The sequence below is a fragment of the Megascapheus bottae genome, chromosome 14 (genome assembly GCF_031878675.1).
Source record: "Megascapheus bottae isolate mThoBot1 chromosome 14, mThoBot2.hap1, whole genome shotgun sequence".
Classification (NCBI taxonomy): Eukaryota; Metazoa; Chordata; class Mammalia; order Rodentia; family Geomyidae; genus Megascapheus; species Megascapheus bottae.
Window position 1 is genome coordinate 41,668,642 of NC_143522.1, and position 27,414 is coordinate 41,696,055.

General features: G+C 40.3%; 2 protein-coding genes across 2 annotated transcripts in view; one reads left to right on the plus strand and one right to left on the minus strand.

Annotated features, from left to right (window-relative positions):
- Nucleotides 1-26,732, minus strand: Pole2 (DNA polymerase epsilon 2, accessory subunit). Its single transcript, XM_090345053.1, has 19 exons — nt 26,655-26,732; nt 24,194-24,294; nt 21,775-21,850; nt 20,510-20,587; nt 20,297-20,390; nt 18,508-18,582; nt 15,401-15,484; nt 14,124-14,180; nt 13,325-13,373; nt 12,083-12,155; nt 11,072-11,244; nt 8,422-8,511; nt 8,205-8,259; nt 6,760-6,819; nt 6,591-6,668; nt 5,293-5,401; nt 3,764-3,940; nt 1,469-1,536; nt 1-88 (listed from the first exon to the last, which is right to left on the minus strand). Exons 1-19 carry the CDS (start codon nt 26,720-26,722, stop codon nt 70-72), a joined length of 1,584 nt encoding a protein of 527 aa, XP_090201179.1. The 5' UTR covers nt 26,723-26,732; the 3' UTR covers nt 1-69.
- Klhdc1 (kelch domain containing 1) overlaps nt 13,891-27,414 on the plus strand; it is a 58,993-nt gene continuing 45,469 nt past the window's right edge. Inside the window, exon 1 of the mRNA XM_090345050.1 lies at nt 13,891-13,933. The gene's annotated coding sequence lies outside the window, so the exon portion shown is untranslated. The remainder of the gene's footprint in view (nt 13,934-27,414) is intronic.

Consider the following 27,414-nt stretch of genomic DNA (forward strand, 5'->3'; position numbering starts at 1 on the left):
ATTTTATTATAATTTAATATACAAATTACATGATATAAAAGTAAGCACAATTTTTTCTTCAAATGGATTTCAAAAGCCTTGAAGTTTGCTGAAAACATAAAAATATTTACAAAATTAAACATTTTAGAAACCTAAGTCACAGTATATTTCTTAATATTTACTTAAGTTTAAAATTTGTCCTAAATTCTAAAGGCAATACTAAAAATACACCAGTCTTCCATTCTGAGGATCACAGTTCAAAGCTAGCCTGAGCACTAAAGGGCACTAAAGGAGAGACTTATCTCCGATTAATCACTAGAAAATGGGAAGTGGGGCTATGACTCAGGGGTAGGTCAGCAGCCTTGAGCTGAAGAACTCAGGGACAGCGCCCAGACCAAGTTCAAGCCTCATGACCCACAAAAAAATATATTATTTCCAAGTGAAACTTTTTGGGAACTTGTATCCCATTCGTGTGTTTAATTTCTCTGTGTGAAGTTTATGTGTGTATGTATATACACATGTACATCACTAGTATATCACTAGTAAGTGCACATATACAAAAGAAGTACATGTTGAAATAGGATATGACTTCACAAATATTCTAGAAATATGTTTCTTCTGAGGAGAAACTATGTAGCAGAAAGACCAGAGTATATCAATATTATCGTCAACATTTCTCTCTGTGCTTTGAAGAGATAAGTACTGAAAAGATGTAAGCGATCAATAGTAAATTAGTTTGAAATTACATTAAGGCTTTTGAGCATCTGAGACTACAGAAGATAAAGGAACCAACTCTTTCAGTTGAATGAACAGTGAGCATCAATTACAAGTCAAGTACTACACTAGAAACTATGCTAGAAACTGTTAGGAGGGACAGACACGAGTATGAAATCAGTTAATTTCTAGCTGAGGGATTCTGTGTGTATGTGTGTGTGAATAAGGTTTAAATTTGGGGTCTCATGTTTGCTTTACCTTGGAGCCATGCATTCTGCCCCCTACCACCATCCCTTTTGGGGGACTGAATTTAGTATCTCACACATGCTGAGCAGGAGCTCTGCCACGTGAGCCACTCTGGCAGCCTTTTTGTGCTGGCTGATTTCAAGCTAGGGACTCCCTTGTACGCCAAAGATGGTATGGACTGCAGTTCTGTTTCACTTCACTTTGTTACTAGGAGGGCAGGCACGTGCAACTGTGCCCAGCCACTGTGCTTCCCCCACTGCTGAGGATAACAAGTGGATGCCGCTGCACAGTTATTGGTTGTAATGGGGTCTCACAATCTTTATGCATAGGCTGCCCTTGAATTACATCCCCCCGTGCTTCTGAAGTAGCTAAGATTGCCACTTTCAGCCACTGCACATCTTCCCTTTTTGCTTTAGTTTATTTTTCAGGTAGGGTCTTTATGTTTTTGCCCCAGCTGGTCCTGTGCCACTTCAGGCTCTTAAACTTTTAAGACACCTTTAATTATATTTGAGCAACACAACATACTTACCTATCTTCTACTGTTTTATTCGAAGGATAATAGACTTTGAATGAAAATCCACTTCTTGGAAAAGAACCCTTTGGAGAAAAGAAAAAGCAAGCCTGTAAGTCAAACTACTCAACTTTCATGTAATCCTATTTTAAAAAATCAAATTCCTTGGCCATGACTTAAAGTTATAAGATGTGACTATAACATAATACAACAGACTTTAGCATGGTCTTTATAGAATGAAGGTATTACCATAAAGTATCTCCACTTGAAACAAGTCTTTTGAGCTGATAATACAATCTAATGCTATCAGATGTGACTGGAAATGCTTAGTGGCACTACTAAGAATAAAAAATATGTATCTTGTGTAATGATAAATATGCACATAAGACAGTAAAACACTATATTCAAGAAGTCTTCCCTGGGCCGGGAGCATGGCCTAGTAGTAGAGTGCTTGCCTCACAAAGCACGAAGACCTGGGTTCAATTCCTTGGTACCACATATATAGAAAAAGCCTGAAGTGATGCTGTGGCTCAAGTAGTAGACTCTAGCCTTGAAGAAAGCCCAAGGACAGTGCTCAGGCTCTGAGTTCAAGCCCCAGAGCTGGCACCAAAAAAAAAAAAAAAAAAAAAAGTAAAATAAGTCACAGGAATCAAGAAAGTATACGAAGGAATCTTTTTAGTGAAGGGTAATATTCTGACACAACTATTTATGTCATTGTTTATATAGTCTGCATTATCCAAATTCAACAGCCGACCCAACTGCTATAGGAATTCTGAAGCAACATTCTGAAGTAATTTCAAGGTTGTACATAAAAAATAAATAATAAAATATATCTCAGTGAAATTCACTTGTCAGTCTTGGAATTTTAGTACTTTGGTAATTTCCAACACTTACAATCCTCTAAAAAGAAAAAAGTCATTAATCTGCTTGGAGAGAATGGGCATGGGTCTTGAAACACTGTACATGAAGACATACAGTGATCTCTCTCCTGTGGTGGGAGTTATGCTCCAGAAATCTGTGCAATAGGTAAAAGAGAGGCAGCAAGGATAGTCATCCCTTGCTATATCATGGTTCGCTTAGCAGATGTTCACCTATGGCGGGGCACGGCGGGGGCATTCTGGAACGTAACTCCTGCGATGAGAGATCACTAGTTAAGGTTAAAAAAACAAACTGCCGGGAGTTTGGCCTAGTGGTAGAGTGCTTGCCTAGCATGCACAAAGACCCGGGTTCGATTCCTCGGTACCAAATACATAGAAAAAAGTTGGAAATGGTGCTGAGGCTCAAGCTCTAACCTTGAGAAAGTCCAAGGACAGTGCTCAGGCCCTGAGCTCAAGCCCAGGACTGGCAAAACAAAAACAAAAACAAAAACCAACAAACCTGCAATATGGTGAAGCTGAAATAAGTGATATAGCAAGGGATGACTGTGTTACAGTAAGGTAGTTTGAAGGAGAAAAATGCTGCTAGATATGTTTTGCTATGCTTCTTTTCTTTTCTGGTTTTTTTTTTTTTTTTTTTTTTGCCAGTCCTAGGGCTTGAACTCAGGACATAAGCACTGTCCTTGGGCTTTTTCTTCAAGGCTAGCACCCTGCCAATTGAGCCACAGCAACATTTTTGGCTTTATCTATGTATGTGGTACCAAGGAATCAAACGCTGCTCTTCGTGCATGCTAGGGCACACACTCTACCACTAGGCCAAACTCCCTGCCCCTGTTTTGTTCGACAGTCCTGGAGCTTGAACTCAGAGCCTGGGCACTATCTCTGAGACTTTTTGTGCTCAAGGCTAGTGCTGTATCACTTTGAGCCACAGTGCCACTTCCAGCTTGCTCTGAGTCTCACCTGGCTGGCTTTGAACCATGATGCTTAGATCTCAACCTGAGTAGCTAGGATTATAGGCATGAGCCACTGGCACCCAGTTTGTGGTTTGTGATGCTTTGTTTTTTTTTTTGTTTTTTTTTTGCCAGTCCTAGGCTTAAGCTCAGGGCCTGAGCACTGTCCTTGGATTTTTCTCAAGGCTAGAACTCTACCACTTGAGCCTTAGTACCACTTCTGGCTTTTTCTAAGTATGTGGTACCAAGGAATCAAACCCGGGTCTTCATGCATGCTAGGCAAGCACTCTACCACTAGGCCAAACTCCCGGCCCTTGCGATGCTTTTTTAAAATCAAAACCAAAACCAAACATTACCTTATAGTTACATGCTATACTGAAATTTTTAGAACTCAGTATTTATCAGATTTATTCAATACTTTGTTAGTAGTGTATTTTTACTACAACTGCAAATAAAAATAGTCTTGACAATGACTATTGCATTCTTACAGGGTTTATGCAGAGGCACTCGGTATTAGTTATGGTGAAAGGGTCGTATTTGTCTGCAATGACCAGTAAATCGGGCACAGGGTACACTCTCAATGCATAGTCATATGCCCAGTACACTGGGCAGACATACAGTGGCAGAGGAGTCAGATGTCCTTGAGATAAGATGGTTTTTACAAACTACAACAGAACACATAACAAAGCAAGCTTCAGTTCACTTGTAAAAATGAGAGAATTAAAATTGAAATAGACAAAAGCAATTTTTTTCCGGTGGGTCCACAGGGCTTGAACTCGGTCTGGGCATTGTTCCTGAGCTCTTCAGCTCAAGGCTACTGCCCTACCCCAGAGCCACAGCCCCACTTCCCATTTCCTAGAGGTTAATTGGAGATAAGAGTCTCAGGTACTTTTGGGTTGGTTTTGACCCTTAATCCTCAAATCTCAGCCTCCTGAGTAGCCAGAATTACAGGAGTGAGCCACTGCACCCAACAGAAAAGCAATTTCAAATTAAATAATTACCAAGAGGATCTAGGAAATCTGAAACACATTTAGGGGAACCTGAACCACAGAGCTCTGGTAAACATTGATAAAAAATGAAATTTATTATTCTGTATTTTTTCTATATTCTGTAATTATTTTGTAATTACTCTGTATTCTGGTTGTTATTTTGCCAGTCCTGGGGCTTGAACTCAGTGCCAGGCATTGTCATTGAGCTTCTTGTGCTCAAGGCTAGCACTCTACCACTTAAGCCATAGCACCACTTTTAGCTTTTTCTGTTTATGTGGTACTAAGGAAATTAATCTAGGGCATAATGTATGCTAAGCAAGCACTCTACCACTAAGCCACATTCCCAGTCCCATCTTTTAAAAGTACTATAGTCTCGCAGTGTAACCCATGCTGGCTTCTAGACCCTTAATCCTGTCTCCTCTGCCTTCCAAGTGCTGGGACTACAGCACGCTCTACCTTGCCTAGCTATCACGGAACTTTGAAGCTGCAGCGTGTACATACCATATCAAATGTGTAACATGCTAAATATGAATATGAAATAGATAACAAATATTTACAGTACAATTTAAGATATTTAAAGGTAAAACGGGAAGCTGCAAAGAAATTCCCTGCTTGATGTGGACTTCTTCGCCCATTAGAAGACTTTTTGTAGACATCTGAAAAACAGCAACTTATTAACAAAATTCACTAGGCTGGGTATGTAATCTAAGTGGTCAAACGGCCTGATTAAAAAGCCTGAAACCCTTTACCACCAATCCCCAGTATTGAAATAAAGAGGAACTCTGTGTGTGCCCGTTATGGGGCTTAACTAGCCTTCTCTTCTTGCTTGACTTTTTCACTCAAAGCTGGCAATCTATAAGTTGAGTTATAACTCCACATACCCTAGTATTGAAATAAATAAATTACTGAAAAAAGTATATGCAAATTATTTTGAACCACAAGTAAACATAATAAGAAAAAGGTATATTAAGGGGCTTATAAAATTTTATATACAGTAACAAGGGAGTCTAAGCAAGAAGTTAACTTACATGATTAGGAACATCCAAACTGCTACTAGGAAAACGGACACAGTTTCTGCACATTTTATTCACTAAATCTTCACGAAAAATAATCATTTCTTGTGTACAATATTGAATTCTGAAATGAAGCAGTTGAATTTGACTTCCTCAGGAAAACATAGCAAAATACAGAATACAAAACCATTCCTATGGGAAAAAAACAGGTTCGGGTGGCTCACACCTGTAATTCTAGCTATGCAAAAGCATGGACTGGCAAAAATAAATAAATAAAAATTTAAAAAAATAATAAAAGGAAGACAAAACAGGGAGGGGAGGGGCAAAGAAGAAGATTAGAGCTTATTTTTCAGGAGAAAGGTCTGAAATAGGGATATAAATGTGGGAGTTGCCAATACAAAGAATATATTTTCTAGTTTTAGATTCTCTTCCATTTAATCATCTAAATACATTACTGGTGGATTGCTTGAATATAGTTAGAGTATTTTCAAAGCTTTAGGAAATCTAAAATAGAAATGAATTTCCTTTCTTTTTTCTCTGGTTCAATTTTTTATTTTTTTTTTGCCAGGACTAGGCCTTGAACTCAAGGCCTGAGCACTGTCTTTGGGCTTTCTTTCTCAAGGCTAGAACCCTACCTCTTGAGCCACAGCACCACTTCCGACTTGTTTCCTATGAATATAGTACCAAGGAATCGAACCCAGGTCTTTGTGCATGCTAGGAAAACACTCTACAACTGGACCAAACTAGCACACGCACACCCCCTCAACCCCTTTTGTGGGGCTTAAACTCTGGGTCTGGGTGCCATCCATAAGCTCTTCACTCAAGGCCACGGCCCTTGAGCCACAGTCCCACTTCCCCTTTTCTAGAGATTAATTGGAGATAAGGGTCTCAAGGACTTTAGTGCCTGGGCTGGTTTGAACTGTGATTCTCAGATCTCAGCCTCTGAGTAGCTAGGATTACAGGTGTGAGCCACCATACCCTGATGGTTCAATATCCCCCCCCCCCACAGTCCTGGGCTTGAGCTCAGGGCCTGAGCACTATCCTTGGGTTTTCTCAAGGCTAGAGCTCTACCACTTGAGCCTCAGCACCATTTCTGGCTTTTTCTATGTATGTAGTACTGAAGAATCGATTCCGGCTCTTTGTGCCTGCTAGGCAAGCACACTAACACTAGACCAAACTCCTAACTCCTGGGATGGTTCAATTTTTAAAATTGTTATTTCCTTATATATTCATTCTTAAACAGTCAAACAAATTTGATGCAAGTTTTAAATTAAAAGAAAAAAAAAAGTATACCACAAAATACTAATATTTACCTGCAAGGATTAGTGGTAAAAACTGAAAATGGAACCCTTTGTCTGAACTCACGAATAATGCTTTCGGCAAGTGGTGCCCTATGAAAACAATTCATGTAACACAGAATGTACATTATATATGACATATATGTATGGTCTTGACTATTACTGAAATCTGAATATATGTTACCTTGGTAAGATTGACCCAAATCCAGGATCCTCCGGACCAGGTACAAACACAAAACGACTGCTGTAGCAAAATTAACACAATTCATTTAAAAATTAACAATATGGCAACATTATCCTGGAGTCTAAAACCAATAATTGCCTTTAGCTGAATAATGGAATTATGAGACTTTGGAGTGCTCTTTTCCTTTCTTGCTTGCTTTTCTTTCTTTCTTTCCTTCCTTCCTTTCTTTTGTCAGTTAGGGGGCTTGAACTGTGGGCCTGGGTGCTGTCCCTGAGCTCTTCAGTTCAAGGCTACCGATCTACCACTTGAGCCCCAGCTCCATTTCCAGTTTTCTGTTAGTAAACTGGAGATAAGAGACTCATGGACTTTCATGCCCAGGCTGGCTTTGAATCTCATTCTTCAGATCTCAGCCTCCTGAGTAGCTAGGCATAGAAGCCACCAACACCTGGCTTGTGTGTTTTTCTTACACTGAGTCTATGTAGCCTAGAAGGGCCTCAAGCTCAGGATCATCCGGTCTCAATCTCCCAGTTACTCTGGGCATGTGTCACCATATTCACCTAATTTAATAAATGAATGGCTAAAACTTTCCAGCCCACCAACATCTAATAGTGTGATGACACAACGGCTCAGCATGGGAACTATGACTAGTGTGGCTGATGGACTAAACCTCAAATCTTATTAAACGTGAACGAAACAAGCATGTAGCCCCTGACTATCACTGAAAAATGAAAATCTGGATCCATACTGTCACCAAGAAATATGGAGGGAGAATGATGGCAGGGGCATCACTGATCAAGAAGTACTGTAGAAGCCGGGTGCGGTGGCTTACACCTGCAATGGTAGCTACTCAAGAGCTGAAGAGCTCAAGGATAGCACCCAGGCCCAGAGTCCAAGCCCCAAGACCAACCAAAAAAAAAAGAAAAGTACTGTCCATATAAATTAACACATTGAATTGAAACCCCTTTGTACAGCTAATTAAATATAATTTTTAAAATGATATAAAAACAGTCACTCTTGTTCTTTTTTTGATCATGGGACTTGAACTTGAACTCTGGGCCTGGGCATTGTCTCCGAGCTCTTCAGCTCAAGGCTACGGAGCTACCCTTGAGCCACAGTGCCGCTTCCGGTTTTCTAGTGGTTAATTGGAGGTAAGAGTCTCAGAGACTTTTTCGTGCCTGGGCTGGCTTTGAAACGTAATCCTCAGGTCTTAGACTTCTAGGTAGCTAGGATTACAGGCGTGAGCCACCACACCCAGCCAGTCACTCTTTACTTTTCATTATTCATCTAAAGAACAGTATATAACATATATTACACTAGGATAAATTTGTCTTTTTAGTTCTTAATTTTCTCCTTTTTCTTTCTGCTAGTAACATCTTAATAATCATTGACATAAAACTTAAGATTCACTTTTGGTTGTTGCTTAATAAAAATATAGAGATCATTACCTTTGGTGAATAGTTGGGTATTCACATATTATGTCTGCCAAAGTTTTCAGGGAATCTAAAATTTTTTAAAAGACATTGTATTGAATTTAAATATGCATATAGCAAGCAAATCATATTTAAATAAATAAGCTGCATCTTTTGAATAAAATTCAAATATTATGGATATTTCTTCTCAATTGGGTTTATATAAATATAAAAAGCCTTATAAAATAAGTACCTTTCAAAGCTTGAACTTGATTTTTCCCATACGGTGCAGATGAAAAATTACCACACAGAATAAAGCAGGTTGGAGGTGCTGGGGAATAACCTAGAGAAGAAATAAACATTAACTTTTAAGCCTGGAAATCAACTTTAAAATCTTTTAACCAGGGGCTGGGAGTTTGGCCCAGTGGTAGAGTGCTTGCCTAGCATACACGAAGACCTAGGTACCACATACATAGAAAAAAGCCAGAAGTGGTGCTGTGGCTCAAGTGGTAGAGCCCTAGCCTTGAGAAAATCCAGGGACAGTGCTCAGGCCCTGAGCCCAAGCCCAGGACTGGCAAAAAATAATACAAATAAAAAATAGAAAAAAAATCTTTTAACCATGAGAGAATCTTTTTATTATTGTTTCCCAAGCTGACTTCTAACTTCTGGACTCAAATGATTCTGCCTTAGCTCCCAATGTACTTGATATTACAGGCACACCACTATGTCCACGTTTCCAAGATATTTTTCAGTGCTATGGACTGATCCCAGGATCTCACACATGCTAACGTGTACTTTACCACTGTACTGCACTGTGCTGCACCTGTGAGTTTTAAATAAGAAAATTTTATGTTAACTTTTTTTTCTCCAGTCCTGGGACTGGAACTCAGGGCCTGAGCACTGTCCTTGGGCTTTCTCAAGGCTAAAGCTCTCCCACTTCAGCCACAGCACCATTTCCAGCTTTTTCTACGTATGTGGTACTGAGGAATCAAACCTGGGTCTTTGTACATGCTAGGCAAGCACGCTACCACAAGGCCAAACTCCCGGTCCCTTAACAAATTTTTCTTTTTTTTAAATGCCAGTCCCAGGGCTTAGATGTAGTACCTGAGCTTTCTGCTCAAAGTGATAGTTATCACTTGAGCTACAGCTCTACTTCCAGCTTTTTGGTGGTTAACTGCAGATAAAAGAGTCTCAGACTGGGGCCGGGAGTTTGGCCTAGTGGTTAAAGTGCTTGCCTAGCATGCATGAAGACCCGAGTTCGATTCCTCGGTACCACATATATAGAAAAAAAAGAGTCTCAGACTTTACTGCCCAGATTAGCTTCAAATCTCAATCTCAGATTTCAAGCTCTTCAATAGCTAGGACTACAGGCATGAGCCTTGAGTGTCAAGCAATAACAAACTATTTCAATGATTTGTTTGTTGTATGCTGGTACTGGGACTTAAACTCAAGAGTCTTCTACTCTCCTTGGTTTTTTCCACACAAGGCTGTAGATATACTATTTGAGCCATAGCGCCTCTTCTACCTTTTTGAACATAAAAGTCTCACAGGCTTTTCTGCCCTGGCTGTTTGAACAACAGTCCTCAGATTTTAGCCTCCTGAGTAGCTAGGATTATAGCCACCAGCACCCAACTTAAAAACTTATTTTAATTAAAGTAATAAGAATAATGTCCATTTACTGAACATTTATTATATGCAAAGCTCTACCTTGGCTTAATCCTCAAAACACTCTTCCAAGCTGGGACGTAAAAGGTTAAGTAACATGCCCAATGTTTAACCAACTTGTCAGATCCCAAAGACAAAACTCTTACCCATTTTCTTTGGTTATACTATATATTTAGGCCTAATTCCTGTTTATCATGAATATGCACATATATACTTACATGTTTATCAAATATAAAGGTGTGTCTTTAAATCAATATTTTAACTAGAGACATGGCTCAGTGCTAGACAGCCTGCTTAACAATAACACAGGCCATGACTTCAAACCCTAGTACCACACATACACAAAAACTTAATATCTCAGGCCTAGAGTGTGGCCTAGTGATAGAGTGCTTGCCTAGCATTCACAAAGACCCGGGTCCGATTCTTCGGTACTACATAAACAGAAAAAGCTGGAAGTGGTGCTGTACCTCAAGTGGTAGAGTGATAGCCTTGAAAAAGCCCAAGGGCATGTCGTACTCAGGCCCTGAGTTCAAGCCCAAAAATTGGAAGAAAAAAGAAAGGAAAAAAAAAAGCTGAAAGTGGTACTGTGGCTCAAGTGGTAGATCTCTAGCATTGAGAAAGCCCAAGGACACGGCTCAGGCCCTAAGTTCAAGCCCCAAGATTGGCAAAAAAAAAAAAAAAAGAAGAAGAAGAAGAAAAGACTTGACTTACATAACTATAACCTTTCTGTAAATCACCTTGAAAATAATAAAAATATTTAAATAAATTTAAATTCAGGTGGTACCTGAATCATACCCTCTGTATAACACTTCATTAGTAACAATGAAATTATATTTTAAAAATGATTTAAGTGGTTTTCTTGTTGTCTATACTGGTGTCTAACTCCTGAGCTAGAACAATGCTTACACGGAAACCTTCTGATTAGCTTGCCATATGTAGCAGGCATTTACTTTGTCTATTTAGTTATTTTTAGCCAGTTCTGGGTCTAGAACTCAGGGCCTGGGCACTATCACACCTGAGCTTATTTTGCTCAAGGCTAGCACTCTACCACTTGGGCCACAGTGCCGCTTCTGGCCTTTTCTGTTTATGTGGTACTGAGAAAACAAACCCAGGGCTTCATGTGTGCTACGCAGGCACTCTATCACCAAGCACAGTCCCAGCCAGCATTCACTTTTAGATATTAACTATCATTACAGTTCAAAATGAGACATAGAAGAAAAAGAAAAGAAAAAACCTACCAGAAAACATTGTGTGAAGTTTTTCTAGTACTTCTACTTGGTCCAACCAGACATCAGATATGAATACAAACATGGCATCTTTATTCTCCTCTTCCAGTTGTTTTAATTTTGCAGAAGTCTTCACAGATGTAGTAGAAGGACCGCCAAAAAAGTTAATATTTCCGTAGTATGCCCTATGTAATTATCACAATCATTCTCCATTTTATTTTGTTCACCAAGATATTAAAAATATGCTATCATAAATCATGTAATATCACAGTATTTCAAAGTAATGAAAAATGTTGACTGTATACCATTAAACTAATAAGAAACAGTCTACAAAAGAATATCTAATATTCATTCCTATGACAAAAATAAAAGTAATGTACTGGGTGCCAGTGACTTGCATCTGTATTATTAGCTACTAGAACGCAAAGATCTGAGGATCATCGCTTGAAGGCAGTCCAGGCAGGCAAGTCCATGAGACTCTTATGTCCAATTAACAACCCAAAGCCCCAAGTGGAACTGTGGTTCAAGTGGGAGAGTCTCAGCTTTGAACAAAAAAGCTCAAGTACAGAACTCAGGTTCTTATTTCAAGCCCCAGGACTGGCAAGAACGACACAGGCACAGACACAGATCTTCACCTCTACCTTCTACCCTGCCTTCCTCAGGGCTGCAGCTTCTTGCAATCCCCCCCGCTTCAAGTCCTCTCTAGTCACTGAGGCTATAACACCAGGGCCATGTTACCTGGCACGTTAGCAAGGACCATGCATGCCTACTAACTCAAATTTTTTGTGGATCTGTGTACAACTATGGGTTATGTTCTGAGCATCATGGGTTTGCAGACAGACTTCAACTAGAATTCATGAGTAATGAGAATTCTCTCTCTGTACACACACACACACACACACACACACACACACACACACACACACACATTTTTCTCTTTCTCTATATATAAACAACTTATTCTACACTTATCTCTGCAAGTATAACACAATTCCTACAGAATTTAAATCAAATATTTAATACCTAGTAGTACTGGAGGGCTCAGTAGGTGGAAATCCAAAGGCATTCACATGAAACACATGATCTTCAAACCAACCTGAAAAAAAAAAAATAGAGAACAAATTACTCTCCTTTGTCCAATTCCCCTCCTTGTTTAACAGGACAAACCTCTTTTTTTTGCCAGTCCTGGGCTTGAACTCAGGGCCTGAGGACTGTCCTTGGATTTTTCTCAAGGCTGGAACTCTACCACGTGAGCTTCAGCACCACTTCTGGCTTTTTCTAAGTATGTGGTACCAAGGAATCGAACCCGGGTCTTCATGCATGCTAGGCAAGCACTCTACCACTAGGCCAAACTCCCGGCCCAGGACAAACCTCTTATACAAAGCAACAATTCTAGCTGGAGTCTCATGCCTTGCAAACCAATGTCGCGGGGCCAGGAGTTTGGCCTAGTGGTAGAGTGCTTGGCTAGCATACACAAAGACCCAAGCTTGATTTCTTGGTACCACATACATAGAAAAATCCAGAAGTGCTGAGGTTCAAGTGGCAGGACTCTAGCCTTGAGGAAAAAGCCAAAGGACAGTGCTCAGGCCCTGAAATCAAGTCCAGGGATTTGCAAAAATAAAATAAAAGCTGAGGAACAGCAACCAGGCCCGAGTTCAAGCCCCAAGACCTACACCTACATATCTACATACATACACACACACACACACACACACACACACACACACACTTCAGTGTACAAACCTATGTGAAACCTAAAAGTTGTTTCTGTTTTTATGAAGCTATTTATAGATCAAATATCATATAATTCAAGGGCTGGAGTTTGGCCTAGTGATAGAGTGCTTGCCTAGCATGCAGGAAAATCTAGGTTTGATTTCTTGGTACTACATACATAGAAAAAAGCTGGAAGTGGTGCTGTGGCTCAAGTGGTAGAGCTCTAGCCTTAAGAAAGCCCAAGGACAATGCTCATGCCCTGAGTTCAAGCCAGGACTAGCAAAAAAAAAAAAAAAAATATATATATATATATATATATTCTCATACCATTCAACTATTACATGTACAACTCAATGACTGTTAGTATTCTGACAAGTTACACAGCTCTATTACCTATTTTCAAAAAACTTTCATTATTCCTTAAAGGTTTTATTCTCAGTTACCTAATGATATTCGTCCAAATTATACTTTGTTTCTGTATCTTGCCCAGTGTAGACAGGGTTTTACTGTGTAATAACAGGGTTCCACTGTGACAGGAGTGTCCCCACCTACCTTCGGCTAAGACAAAGCAGGCCTCTGTGTATAGACCATTATGGAACTGGTGCAGATCAGCTGAGGAAAACAACTCTGGAGGCCAACAAGCATTTTGAGCCCAAAGTGATTTCTTAACAAACTCAAAAATTTCACATTTGAGGGACAGGAGCATAACCTAGTGGTAGAGTGCTTGCCTAGCATGCACAAAGACAATTCATTGGTACCACATACATAGAAGAAGTCAGAAGTGGTGCTGTGGCTCAAGTGGTAGAGCTCTAGACTTGAGGAAGTCCGAGAACAGTGCTCAGGCCCTGAAGTCAAGCCCCAGGACTGGCACTGAAAGAAAAGAGAGAGAGAGAGAGAGAGATATGGGGGGAAGGAAAAAAGGAGAAAACATTTCCCATTCCCCATGCTGAGACATTTTTAAGTTTAAATAGCTTTGTGTTAAATTTAAAGGCAGAACCAGATAATAAGGACAAGTGTGGATCATTCTTACCTCTTCAATGACTTATCTAGATTTATGAAATAAGAAAGAATTAAAGTAGTTTGTTTGCTTTTCTATTTAGGATTTCAGCTGTATATTCCTATGTGATCACCTTTTGGAAATTACACTAGGATCCCAAACAGGTAAATTTGAAAAATAATATATATATACGCTTTCTTCAATATATGTTCATTTTCTCCAATTCATGTAACACAGTTTTGTGTGTAGGTGGTACAAACCCAAACACTCACATGGGCTACATTTCCAGCCCTATAACCCCCCTTTTTCTTTTTCTCTTTTTTTGTAACTTAGCTTTTGGTAGGCAAAGGATATAGCTTTACTAAGATCCAGTTGTACTGTTCCAGTAGGATCTTCCAGAAAAAATTTCCCCTGAAACAGAAGTGGAAGTTAGTCATATTTATATAAAAACAGACAGTATGAGGAAATAATAAAAATATTAACAAGTCTGACAACTGACTAGAGAAAACAAGACATTTGTAAACATCGTCCCTTTTTCAGTTTGGTGAGCTCAGATTAACATTTAATAGAGACTCAGATTCCTTACAGGTATCCTGGGGAATGATGGCAGCAGATCCATAGGTGGCAAGAAGGGCCCTTGCCGCACACTATGAAGTCTCAGAAAGTGCTAAACTTCTAGGAGAACCACTTGCATCTCTAAGAGGCCAGGCTACAGCTGTAAATGTAGCAGCTGCACAAGCCACTCTTTCCTGATGTCTACTCAGAAAGGAAAACAGACTGAAAGGTTACTGAAGTGAGACTCCTCAAAAAAATATGTTCCTATACTCACTGCAAAAATGCTCTACAAAAGCCGGGCACACAATGGAATTCTACATAGCCAACAGACAAGATAAAATAATGGTATTTGCAGGGAAGTGGATGAATCTTGAGCGAATTATGTTGAGACAAGACCAAAGGAACAAAAGGCGCATGGCATCCTTAATATATGGCTATTAGATCTAAACAGTGCAAGAGCAAGGACTCAATACTTGCATACCCAATAATATGGACATAATATGGGAAATATAAACACAACTACATAGAGATAAAAACTTATGACTCTATAGACATAACGTTTTATTACATTGATTAATACGTATCTATGATATACAAACCCTTAGCCTAATTTTGATTATATTCTAGAAATTAAGGGCCTGTGATTGTATGTAGATTCCCTTCTTGAATACTTGTTTGTTAAACACATCATTTGAAATATGATGTAAAAATCAATATTAATTCTTTAATAAAAAAATAAAAAAAAAAAAAAAGCCAGGCACGGTGGCTCATACCTGTAATCCTAGCTACTCAGGAAGCTGAGATCTGAGGATCAAGGTTCAAAGCCAGCCGGGGCACAAAAGGACCTGAGATTCTTATCTCCAATTATTCTCTATAAAACAGGAAATGGGACTGTGGCTTAAGGGTAGGGCAGTAGCCTTGAGCTGAAGAGCTCAGGGACAGTGCTCAGGCCAAATTCAAGCCCCATGACCGCCCCCCTCCAAAAAAAAAAAAAAAAAAAAAAAAGAAAATATGCTCTACAATACCAGCACATCATCTGTCCAAATAAAGGTCTGCTGCACTTAAGTTTAACTCACCTCTTTCAACTGGGTTATCATTCCAAGGATAATCACATCTCTGATTTTGGTTGTACTACCCAATAAAGTTTCTATTGTTTTTAGCTAAAATAAATAAAACAAAGTAAACTGTTACAGATTAAATATACATTCTCTTAAGAAACTACATTTTTTTTAGGCCAGGAGCTTGGCCTAGTGGTTAAAGTGCTTGCCTAACATGCACGAAGACCCGGGTTCGATTCCTCAGTACCACATACATAGAAAAAAGCCAGAAGTGGTGCTGTGGCTCAAGTGGTAGAGCCCTAGCCTTGAGAAAATCCAGAGACAGTGCTCAGGACCTGAGCCCAAGCCCAGGACTGGCAAAAAAAAAAAAAGAAACTACATTTTTTAAATAAATAAATGAATCTAGGTACATATTAGTATGTACAACTAGTGTACAGTAGAAAATTAGCAAGTTTAATTTTATTCTGCAGAAAGCTAAAATACCAAATGTATGATGGACTACAAGATTTAGGCCCTCAAAACAAATTACATTAGTGCACTCCATTACTAGTAACTCAAGCTTTATGATATATCATTCTGGATAACACATCCATTTACTTGCTTGCACTCAGTATGTCCTTGGGTTTTCTGAAGTCTAGAACTCTACCACTTGAGCCACATCACTAGCACAACTTAGGGCTTTTTCTATGTATGAAGTACCAAGGAATTGAACCTGGGTCTTTGTGCATGCTAGGCAAGCACTTTTACCACTAAGCCAAACTCCCGGCCCCCTATTTACTTGTTTTTTTTTTTTTGTTTTTTCTCCCAGTCCTGAGCTTGGGCTCAGGGCATGAGCACCGGTCTTGGGTTTTCTCAAGGCTAGAGCTCTACCACTTGAACCATAGCACCACTTCTGGCTTTTTTCTACGTATGTGGTACCAAGGAATAGAACACGGATCTTCATGCATACTAAGAAAGCACTCTACCACTAGGTCAAACTCCAGCCACTCCCACCCCCTCATTTACTTTTAAAGAGAATATTAGGCCAAGAGTATGACCTGGTGCTGTGGCTCAAGTAGTAGAGCTCTAGCCTTGAGGAAGCCCAAGGTCAGTGTCCAGGCTCTGAGTCAAGCCCCAGGACTGGCCAAAAAAATAAAAATAAAAACCAGAGTATGAGTTTTTGGGGTTTTTTTTGTTGTTTGCTTGTTTTTGGTGGGTCATGGGGTTAAATGGAAATAAGAGCCTCAGGTCCTCCTTTTGTGCCCAGGCTGGCTTTGAACCTTGATCCTCACAATTCAGTCACCTGAATAGCTAGGATTACAGACGTGAGCTGTAGGGCCCAGCTTTCAACTTTATTTGTTAAGTACTTCCTAAAAATGAGTGAGTTTTACAAAGATATATTTTAATATTTTTATTATTTTCTCATGCTGGTACTAAGGCTTGATCTCAGGGCCTCAAACCCTTCTTGGTTAGCATTTTTCCCTCAAGGTTGGTGGTCTATCATTTGAGCCATACATATACTTTTTGCTGGTTATTTGGAGATAAATATCGCTTGGATTTGTCTGCCTTGACTGGTCTGAAGTCACAATCCTTAGATAGATATCTTGAGTAGCTAGGAGTATAGATGGAAACCATTGGCACTATTGGCATTACTATTTTGAAATTTTATCATTATTTAGATTCTCAATGTTATTACTAAAGTTTTATTAGAAAATTTAAGTAGTAACAAGTAGGGCACTATTTAACTTTTTTCTTCTTCTCAGTTGGGCACAGGTGACTCATGCCTATAATCCTAGCTGCTCAAAAGGTTGAGAAAGAAAGCCAAAGAAAGAAATAATTTCTAGTAGAGATCTGTAGAACTCACAAAACCAGGAATGGACTTTAGCAGGGACACAGCCAGGCTAGCTAGCTAGCTAGCTAAAGGGTCAGGTTCATGCCCGAAACACAAGCAACTTCAGAGGTGAAGCTCAGAATCCTGGTACAAGGGCAGTCCAGACAAAAACTTAATGAGATCTCTCGTCAATCAGGAAGCTATAGTTTGTGGTCTGAGGCTGGCCCTAAGCAAAAGCACCAGACTCTACTATATCAGTTGTACTGCAGTTTGAACCTACAGTCTTGACCTTGCTAGGCAGTGCTCTACCACTTGAACCATATCTCTACCCCTCAATAAACCAGCAAGATACTAGATTCTACTTAAAAATTAATTAAAGGGGCCGGGAGTTTGGCCTAGTGGTAGAGTGCTTGCCTAGCATACACCAAGACCCAGGTTCGATTCCTTGGTACCATATACATAACAAAAAAGGCAGAAGTGGTGCTGAGGCTCAAGTGGTAGAGCTCTAGCCTTGAGAAAGTCCAAGGACAGTGCTCAGGCCCTGAGCTCAAGCCCAGGATTAGCATAAAAAATTTTAAAAAAATAAAAAAAAATTAATTAAAGGCAAGAAAGGGTCATGACTCAAATGGTAGAGCACCTGTCCCACAAGCAAGAGGCCATAAAGGAGCCACATGCCACTAGTTTACGCTTGTAATCCTAGCTACTCAGGAGGCTGAGATCTGAGGATCATGCTTCAAAACCAGCCCGGGCACAGAAGTCTGTGTGAGACTCTTAACCACCAAAAAATGGGAAGTAGTGCTGTGGCTCAAGTTGTAGAACACTAGCCTTGAGCTGAAGAGCTCAGGGACAGCGCCTAGGCCCAGTTCAAGCCCCATGACCCACAATAAAAAAATAAAAAAATAGGGAAGTGGATCGGTGGCTCCTTGGGTAAGGCAGTAGCCTTAGCTAAAGAGTTCAGGGACAGCGCCCAGGCCCAGAGTTCAAGCCCCACGACCACAAAGCAAGTAAATAAATAAATAAATAAATAATAACAATAAGAGCTGGGAATGTGGCTTAGTGGTAGAATGCTTGCCTAGCATGCATGAAGCTCTGGGTTTGTTCTTCAGTACCACATACACAAAAAGCTACGAATGATAATGTGGCTCAAGTGGCAGAGAGCTAGCCTTGAGGAAAAGAAGCTCATGGACAGTACCCAGGTCCTGAGTTCAAGCCCCAGCACTATCTAAAAACAACAACAACAATAATAATAAAATTAAGCAATAAATATTACCTTTGTGTACTTATACCCCCAAAATTATTAGGATAATATTCTAACCTGGAATTTGTTTCCACTTTCATCAGGATGGGAACCTATCACTGGAGGAGTAAATAATTCATGTCTGTGGGTCCTCTAGAAAAAAAGAAAGATTGATATGAATTACTGTGAGGTAGATGTTTAAACCTAAGATTCAGGCTGGAGGTATGGTTCAAATGATCTAGTTCTGAGTTCAATACCCAGTACTATCCAAAAAACAAACATCTATGACAACTGTATGATATTAAACACTGTCTTTAAACTTTCATACATCCAACACATATGGAAAACCACATTAATTCACTAAAATAAAAAATAGTGGGTTTAAAAAATTTTTGTTATTTTTGTTTTATGTTTTGTCTTGTTTTCTGCCAATCCTAGGGCTTGAACTCAGCATCTGGGCCCTGTCTTTGGGCTTTCTCAAGACTAGTACTCCACACTTGAGCCACAGCACCACTTCTGGATTTTTCTGTGTATGTGACACAGAGGAATCAAACTCAGGGCTTAGTGCTTGGTAGGCCGGCACTCTAATGCTAGGCCACGTTCCCAGACATCCCCCATGTTGTATAATTGTTATTATAAAAGAGATATAAAGCTGGTGCGGTGGCTCATGCCTATAATCCTAACTACTCAGGAGGCTGAGATCTGAGGATCAAGGTTCAAAGCAAGCCCAGGCCCCAAAAGACCTGAGACTCTTATCTCCAATTAACCTCTATACAACAGGAACTGGGGATGTAGCTCAAGGGTAGGATGGTAGCCTTGAGCTGAAGAGCCCAGGGACAACATCCAGGCCTAGGAGTAGGGTGGTACCCTTGAGATGAAGAGCTCAGGGACAGTGCCTAGGCCAGGTTCAAGCCCCATAACCAACCAAAAAAAAAAAAAAAAAAAAAAAGTGATATACAAAGCCAGACACAGTGGCTCTTGCCTGTATTCCTAGCTACTCAGGAGGCGAAGATCTGAGGATAGCAGTCAGCCAGCCAGCCAGCTCAGGCACTAAAGTCCATAAGACTCTCTTATTTCCAATTAACTCCTAGAAAAGCAGAAGTGGCACTGTAGCTCCAGAGGTAGGGTGGTAGCCTTGAGCTGAAGAGCTCAGGGACAGTGCCCAGGCCCAGAGTTCAAGCCCCAGGACTGGCAAAACAAAAAACAAAAAAACAAAGAAAAACAAAGAATAGTGAAAGCATTTATACATCTAAGTAGTGTTACAGGATTAATGAGGTAAATAATGTATGCATCATACTAAATAGAACAAAGGTATACCAAAGTCTTACATTACATGTTAGTCACTATTTTCCCTATCCTCATTATTCAAGGAAAGTTAAGTTTTTGCATTTCTTTATTCCTTCTATTGTCTCAATCACACAAATCTTAGAAATAATTTATTGCATAATAAAACTGTTATTGACCTTTCTGGTTTTGGTGATACTAGGATCTGAACATAGGGCTTTGTGTTTGCTAGGTAGGTGTTCTACAACTTGTATTGCACTCTAGACTTAAACCACTAACTTTGAAGTACATAATTTCATCTTTTTTTTGCCAGTCCTGGGGCTTGAACTCAGGGCCTGAGCACTTTCCTTGGGCTTTCTCAAGGTTAGAGCTCTACCTCTTGAGCCTCAGCACCATTTCCAGCTTTTTCTATGTATGTGTTACTAAGAAATCAAACCTGGGTCTTCCTGCATGCCAGGCAAGCACTCTACCACTAGGCCAAGCTCCTGGCCCCATAATTTCATCTTTTAAATATCCCTCAGATTTCTTAAAGCTCAGACAGTCTTTTTCTCCTCCATTTGACCAGTTGTTCCCCACAACTTACCTGGTGCAAAATGGTATAGCGTTCACGATGCAGCTCGGCTTTATCTCTAGCTGTTCCAAACAAATTTGGTGCAGGATGGTTGGTCATTATTAGACTACAAAAAAGCAATGCCTACTTTTTATTGTCACAAATACACAAAGGTAGGCCAAAAATAAAACAAATCTACTTTCTAAGAAAAATGTTGAACTGAAATTAACTTATACATATACTTACGGAAGAAATTTTTTTCTTTCTGAGTTGTACACAAAACGTGGAATGTCAAAGGCCCCAATGATATTGAAAATATGCTCTCTGAAAAATATCCCACAAAACAAAGATGAGATTTACTAAAACAATACTAGATGAACATAATAACTCACATTATAATTCTATGTCAAAGGTAACATTATTTCTGAATTTTCCCAGGTCATATAATCAATTTATTAGTTTCAAAAATGATATGGAGATTTTAGGGTGAAAAAATATCTATTTTAGGACTGCAATGTACCTCACTGGCAAAGCACTTGCCTAGCAAGTGGAACGTTCTGGGTTTGATCCCCTGTATCAAAAAGAAAAGACAAAAAAAAAAAAAAATAGATACAGTTTTTAAAAAAGTGTCTATTTTGGGGTAATAGTTTTTAAACTTCAGAGAAGTAACACTCCCTAATTATTATCAAATAAATCCCTTAGTCTAAAAACATGCCATTCACAACGGCACAAGGTTAAGAAATTGAACTTCGCTGGGTTCAGTACTGTCCTGAGAAAAATAAATTTACTTCTGACATTCAACTCATTTACAACATAAAGAACATAAAGTCAGATTAGCTGGGTAAACCAGCAAACACTAGGCAGCTTACCTTAGGAAAAATAAAGTAAGTTCTTTAATAATGAGAGGTAGTCACCAGTGACTCTAGCCTATAATCAATCATAGATACTCAGGAGTCTGAGAACTGAAGGACTGAAGTTCAAAGACAGCCACAACAGGTCTGGAGGTATTGCTCAAGTGGTAGAACACCAATCAAACAAGCAAGCAAAGTAAGCATGCACAAAGGTCTGAGTTCAAACCCCAATACCACCAGCAAATACATACATACACACCTACCTACATATATACAAACATACAAACATATGTAAAATGAGAGAAATAAAAGAAAGTTATTATGCAGGCTATCACTTTAAAAGAAACAGTTTGGTCTAGTGGTAGAGTGCTTGCTTAGCATGCATGAAGACCTAGGTTCAATTCCTCGATATCACAAACATAGAAAAAAGCCAGAAGTGGCTCAAGTGGTAGAGCTCTAGCCTTGAGAAATCCCAAGGACAGTGTTCAGATCCTGAGTTCCAGCCCCAGGACTGGCCAAAAAAAAAGATAAAATAAAAAATAAAAATTCCTTATAAAAGAAACAGTAAGAACAGCTACAATGCAGAAATGTTTATCCCTATTTTCCCCCAAGAAATATGTTTATCCCTATTTTCCCCCAAGAAATATGTTATTCACATACATAGTTTCATCAACTGTCTGGCTGCATTCCTGGACCGCTGCTTCTACTATGGATCGTTCAATCATGTTTGAGGACACTGAAATGACAAGTTCAAAGTCAGAACAATAATAAAACAAACACCCCATGTCAAATATCTTCATATCCATGTTTTACCATTATAACACCTTAATATATAGCTGAACGCTTTTATTTTATAAGCATTTTATAAATATTGTTCAGTCATATGAACTTAGTTATAAAAACACTCTGCAAGCTACCAATTTCAGTAACTATAATAATAGCATAATCACAAGTGCTATGTTTTATTAAGTGTTAGAGTAATAATAATATCTACTAGCTCAATATTTTATAAGCTTTAATCTATTAGATAGATGTTCTATAACACTGATGTTAATGTACTCATATTTTAGAAGCAGGAAATGTTCAACTTTAGGAAATTAATTAACCAGCAAAAAGCCAGAAGTAGAACTGTGTCTCCAGTACTAGAGTGCCAGCTTTAAGTGAAAAAGCTAAGGGACAGAAGAAAAAAAAGGAAATCAGGACTGAGTTTGTGTTGCTTTCTACTACTTCTTGGCAGGAATACAGGCATAAGCTACCAGTACCCAGATATACTTCTAATTACTATATTCTTTATTCTCTGACTGGCTTAGTTGGAACAAACTGGATTTGCTTTTAAAGGAAAGGCATATGTAAAATTCTGACTTTAGAAGAGAAAATGTGATATAGCAACTAACATTTTCTACTCTATCATGGAACATGTTGGAGATTCTATCATCTATACACCTTGCGAGTGAGTCAAGTCTAATTCTACACTTGAGGACACCAGAAACACTAGATTTTTTCTTCAAAGAGAAAGCCCAAGCTGAGCACCAGTAGCTTATGCCTGTAATCCTATGTGAGGCCTAAATTAATTTTCAAGTTTGATGAACTTCAGTAAAAAGTTCTTTTTTTTTTTTGCCAGTCCTGGCCTTGAGCTCAGGGCCTGAGCACTGTCCTTGGACTTTCTCAAGGTTAGCGCTCTACCACTTGAGCCTCAGCACCACTTCTGGCTTTTTTCTATGTATGTGGTACCAAGGAATCGAACCCGGGTCTTCGTGTATGCTAGGCAAGCACTTTAACCACTAGGCCAAACTCCCGGCCCCAAAAGTTATTTCTAAGCAGTCTCCCTTTTATAAAGTTCTGTGAAATCCCCTAACTGCCTCTTCTCAGGAAAACTGCAAGATGCTCTATCAGTTGTTTACTCAGAGCTAGCAAGGGCATTCAAAGGTAATCTCTAGGACAGCAGCTGTGTTCCACAGCTAGCAAGGACACCTAAAACTAAACTTCTGTGGGAAACTATAACATCAAAACTGGTAAGAAATTGTGGAATGTCCCTATGTAAAAGTTAACTAAAACATGAGGCTGTGAGAATGAAAACTAAAACTTGTTTATTCTGTACTATAAAAGCTGTGCTAATTCTGTACTCGGGGACTCCAAGCATTACTGGTTTCTAAGGTGCGGAAAACCAAGCTTGAACTTGCTAGTAAGTGGCTCTTTGGTGCCTGCATTGGTCATGGCCTCTGGTGGTCTTTCAGGGGGATTGTGAACGTTGGGCACAACACCTAGATACGCAGGAGTGCTTAAGATCTGAGGATCCAGATTCAAAGCTAGCCCAGACAGGAAAGTCCATATGACTCCTATCTCCAATTAACCACCAAAAAGTTGGAAGTGGAACTGTGGCTGAAGTGATAGGGGGCTGACTTAGAGCAAAAAACAAACAAAAAACTCAGGGGGGTAGATATTAATTGCTCACATTTGTAATCTAGCTAATGAGGAGGCTGAGAGTTGTGGTTTGAAGCCAGCCTGGATAGGAAAGTCCATGAGATTCTTAACTTCAATTAATTACTAAAAATTCCAAAAGTGTAGAGTTGGCTCAAGTACAACACTAGCCTTGAGCAAAAATCCTCAGGGATAGTGCTCAGGCCCTGAGGTCAGGCCTCAGGACAGACAATGAGAGAAAGAGAGAGTAGGAGAGAGAGAGCCCATGCTTACAGTATCAAATGAAATATTCACCAAAAGATACCTGAAAATGCAAGAATGGATAGGTTTTCCCCCAAACGTTTACGAGTACTTAACTCAAGTAAGGCTTAGTGTTAAGTGTGAGATAAAAGTGATTGGGGGACTAGAGCAAATCCAGAGTCAAGTTAGAGCATGATGGTTGTGATGTTGTCCCCAGGTAGACAGGAAGCTGCAACAAGGTCCCTGAAGAATACTTAGAAGACTACAACTGAACTAATACCTTGGGAAGAAACACTGGCATACATATCACATAACACCAGAAAATCTTAAATACTAAATCCTCAACTTCTGCTTAAATCTATAAATCTGAGGACACAGAGCTATACTCACAATTCAAGAGTTATCAAAAAAGGCTACCTACAGGGCTGCTTTTCAACTGCATCAATGATCTTTTCCAGGGTGTCTTCAAGCTCTAATTCACTGACAGACTGAAGAGCTTCTGTGAGGTACTTAGTAGCTTCACTAGAAAAAAGGAGGAAACACAGAGGTGTAGTCTAATCAGATACATTGCAAGCATATGTAAAAGTGTCATAATGAGGGCTGGGAGCTTGGCCTAGTAGTAAAGTGCTTGCCTAGCATGCACGAAGACTGGGGTTCAATTCCTTAGTACCACATACACAGGAGGAAAAAAAACAACAGAAATGGTGCTGTGGCTCAAGTGGTAGAGCTTTAGCCTTGACTAAGCCCAAAGACAGTACTCAGACCCTGAGTTCAAGCCTTAGGACTAGTCAAGAGAGAGAGAGAGAGAGAGAGGGAGGGAGGGAGGGAGGGAGGGAGGGAGGGAGGGAGAGAGGGAGAGAGGGAGAGAGAGAGAGAGAGAGAGAGAGAGAGAGAGAGAGAGAGAGAGAGAGAGAGAGAGAGAGAGAGAGAACGCGTGCGAGCGGGAGCGCGCATTCTTTATGGACTAATCTTTCCATTGGTTATTGAAAGTGGAAATTTTATCACAAAAAGTATCAATCCATCAATCAATAAATAAAAAGTCTGGCATTGAAATTAAGATCTACTAATCCCTTACCTTCAAGAATTACTCAAACCTTCTGAGTGAAAACATCCTTCTATTTAACACCCCCCCCTCTTTTTTTTCCTCTGAGCCTGGGCATTGAGCTCTTCAGCTCAAGGCTACAGCCCCACCCCTGGATCACAGCGCCATTTCCAGTGTTCTGGTAGTAAACTGGAAATAGGAGTCTCAGGGATTTTAGCGCCTCTGCTGTCTTTGAACCTCAATCCTCAAATCTCAGCTTCCTGAGTAGCTAGGATTACAGGCGTGAGCCACCTCACCCAGCTTCTATCTATCTCTTTCTAACACTTTGTTTCGGGCTTTGTTGTTGTTGTTGATGGTTGGGCTTGAACTCAGGGCCTGGGTGCTGTCCTCAAGCTCTTTGCTCAAGGTTACCACTCTATCATTTAAAGCCACAGCACCATTCCAGTTTTCTGGTGGTTAACTGGAGCTTCAGTCTTTTCTGCCTGGGTTGGCTTTGAACCATAATCCTCAGATTTCAGCCTCCTGAGTAGCTTGGATTACAGGCATGAGCCACCAGAGCCCAGCACAACTGTTCTTAAAACCTTAATCAGGCCTGGAGCTGTGGCTTAGTGGTAGAGTGCTTGCCTAACATGCACAAAGACCTCAGTTCCATTTCTCTGTACCACATACACAGAAAAAGCTGGAAGTGGTGCTGTGGTAGAGCCTTGAAGAAAGCCTAAAGACAGGCAAAAAAAAAAAACCAAAAAACCCCTTATCACTTTCGTGCTGTAAAGAGCCACCTGTACATTACCTGCTGAAATCTCCCTCCTTCCTGAAATTAGTAAAAATAATTTGATACTTAATGTTAGCACTGTAATAGTACATTTACAGCAAAATTTGTCAGCCTGCATGTCAGGTGCCATATCTGAGTATGACAGTTGTATAATGATTAAACTGAAATTGCATTTGCTCAAAGTAAATGCCAATAATTTCATCACTGTTTTTAGTCATAAAATTAAAAGGGGCTACGAAGCAATTCTGACATTTGAATATAATCACTATACAAACTACATATTTTAAAAACTAAACACTGCCAAAAAATAATAAAATAAGCAAACAGGGTCAGGGAGTTTGGCCTAGTAGTAGAGTGCTTGCCTACCATGCACTAAAGACCCAGGTTTAATTTTCCAGTACCACATAAATGGAAAAAAGCTGGAAGTGGTACTGTGGCTCAAGTGGTAGAGCTCTAGTCTTGAGAAAGCCCAAGGACAGTGCTCAGGCCCTAAGTTCAAGCCCCAGGACTGGCAAAATAAATAAAAATTAAAAAAAAAAAAATAAGCGAACAACATCCCCAGGGCTGGAGGTGTGGCTTCCAGTGATAGAGCATGTTCCCAGCACACCGAAGTTCAGGGAAGGTGCGTTGAGGGGGAAACTTTTTTTGTTGTTTTTGCTAGTCCTGGACCTTGAGCTCAGGGACTGAGTCACAAAGCTAAGCCACAGCACCACTGCCGGCTTTTTCAGTGTATGCGGCACCGAGGAATCGAACCCAGGCCTTCGTGAATGCTGGGCAAGCCCTCTACCACTAGGCCATGCTCCCAGCCCCAGAAACAGGTTGGAGAGAAATCTTGGAGCTGTTCATTCTGTAGGTCCCAAAAGACACGGATGTGTCCAAGAAACCAGTCTTCGGTGAACTGTGAAGGAAAATTTTAGATGTGCTTAAAATCCACCCCGTTTGAAATAACTGGTGATGCAATGCGAGCCCGCAGCAACGCAAACTGGCCGCAACGCGCAAGGACGCGTATCTCCCAAAGCCAGGAGAGGGTCTCTGCACGCAGGGGACAAGCTGCCCAGACCGACTCACCCTCGGAGGAGCAAGCCGCGCAGCTTGAAAGCCGAGAGCACACGGCTCCGCACCCGCTCAGGCGCCATGTTCACGATTTGGCGCCACCGCGGAGGCCCCGCCTCTTCCGGGGCAAGACCACGCCCCTGCCCGGGTGGGCGGAGTTTCCCTCGGGAAGCCCGCGCGTGGACGTCTGCGACTAGCTGCGGTCCTTCTGCTGACAGTCTGAACCACCTGCTCTCCCCACCGAGGGCGAGAGCATCCTTCACTAGTGTCTGGTTGGGGATGCGCTTCTTTTACCCCCCGTTTGCCATTTAATCATTCAGCGCTCACTGCCCTGAACCTTCTCACCTTCCCCAGAGTCTTTGGAAATAATGTTCACTGGCTGGATTTTTCAAAACATGTGCAATAAGTTCCCTCAACCTCATCCAACCTGCGTTTTAGTTTAATTTTTCCTCCATACAAGGCGCTGTCATGGTACTTTTTCTTTTTTTTGGTGCTTGAACTCAAGGCCTTAGGAGCTTTAGCTCTGAAGATTGGCACTCTACCACTTGAGCCAAGTTCTCTTGGATTTTCTTTTCTTCTTGGTAGTTAATTGGAGTTTCATAGCCTTTTCTGCCCAGAGTGGTTTCAAATTGCCATCTGAACCTCCTAAGAAACTAGGATTTACTTGTATGACCCACTGGCACCCAGTCATAGCAAATTAAATTGTATTAAGTGAGGGTTTGCTCACAACCTCCAAATGAGCAGTTGTGCTACTTTTTCCTCAACAGATTCATCT

Bases quoted from the DNA above. Each gene is read 5' to 3' on its own strand.
- Pole2 (XM_090345053.1), bottom strand. From the start codon at position 26,722: ATGGCGCCTGAGCGGGTGCGGAGCCGTGTGCTCTCGGCTTTCAAGCTG. The intron at 24,295-26,654 runs GTGAGTCGGTCT...CCTTTTTTCTAG, and splicing joins CGCGGCTTGCTCCTCCGAGG to TGAAGCTACTAAGTACCTCA. The intron at 8,512-11,071 runs GTAGGTTTTTTC...TTTCTTCTCTAG, and splicing joins ACTTCACACAATGTTTTCTG to GTTATTCCCCAGCACCTCCA.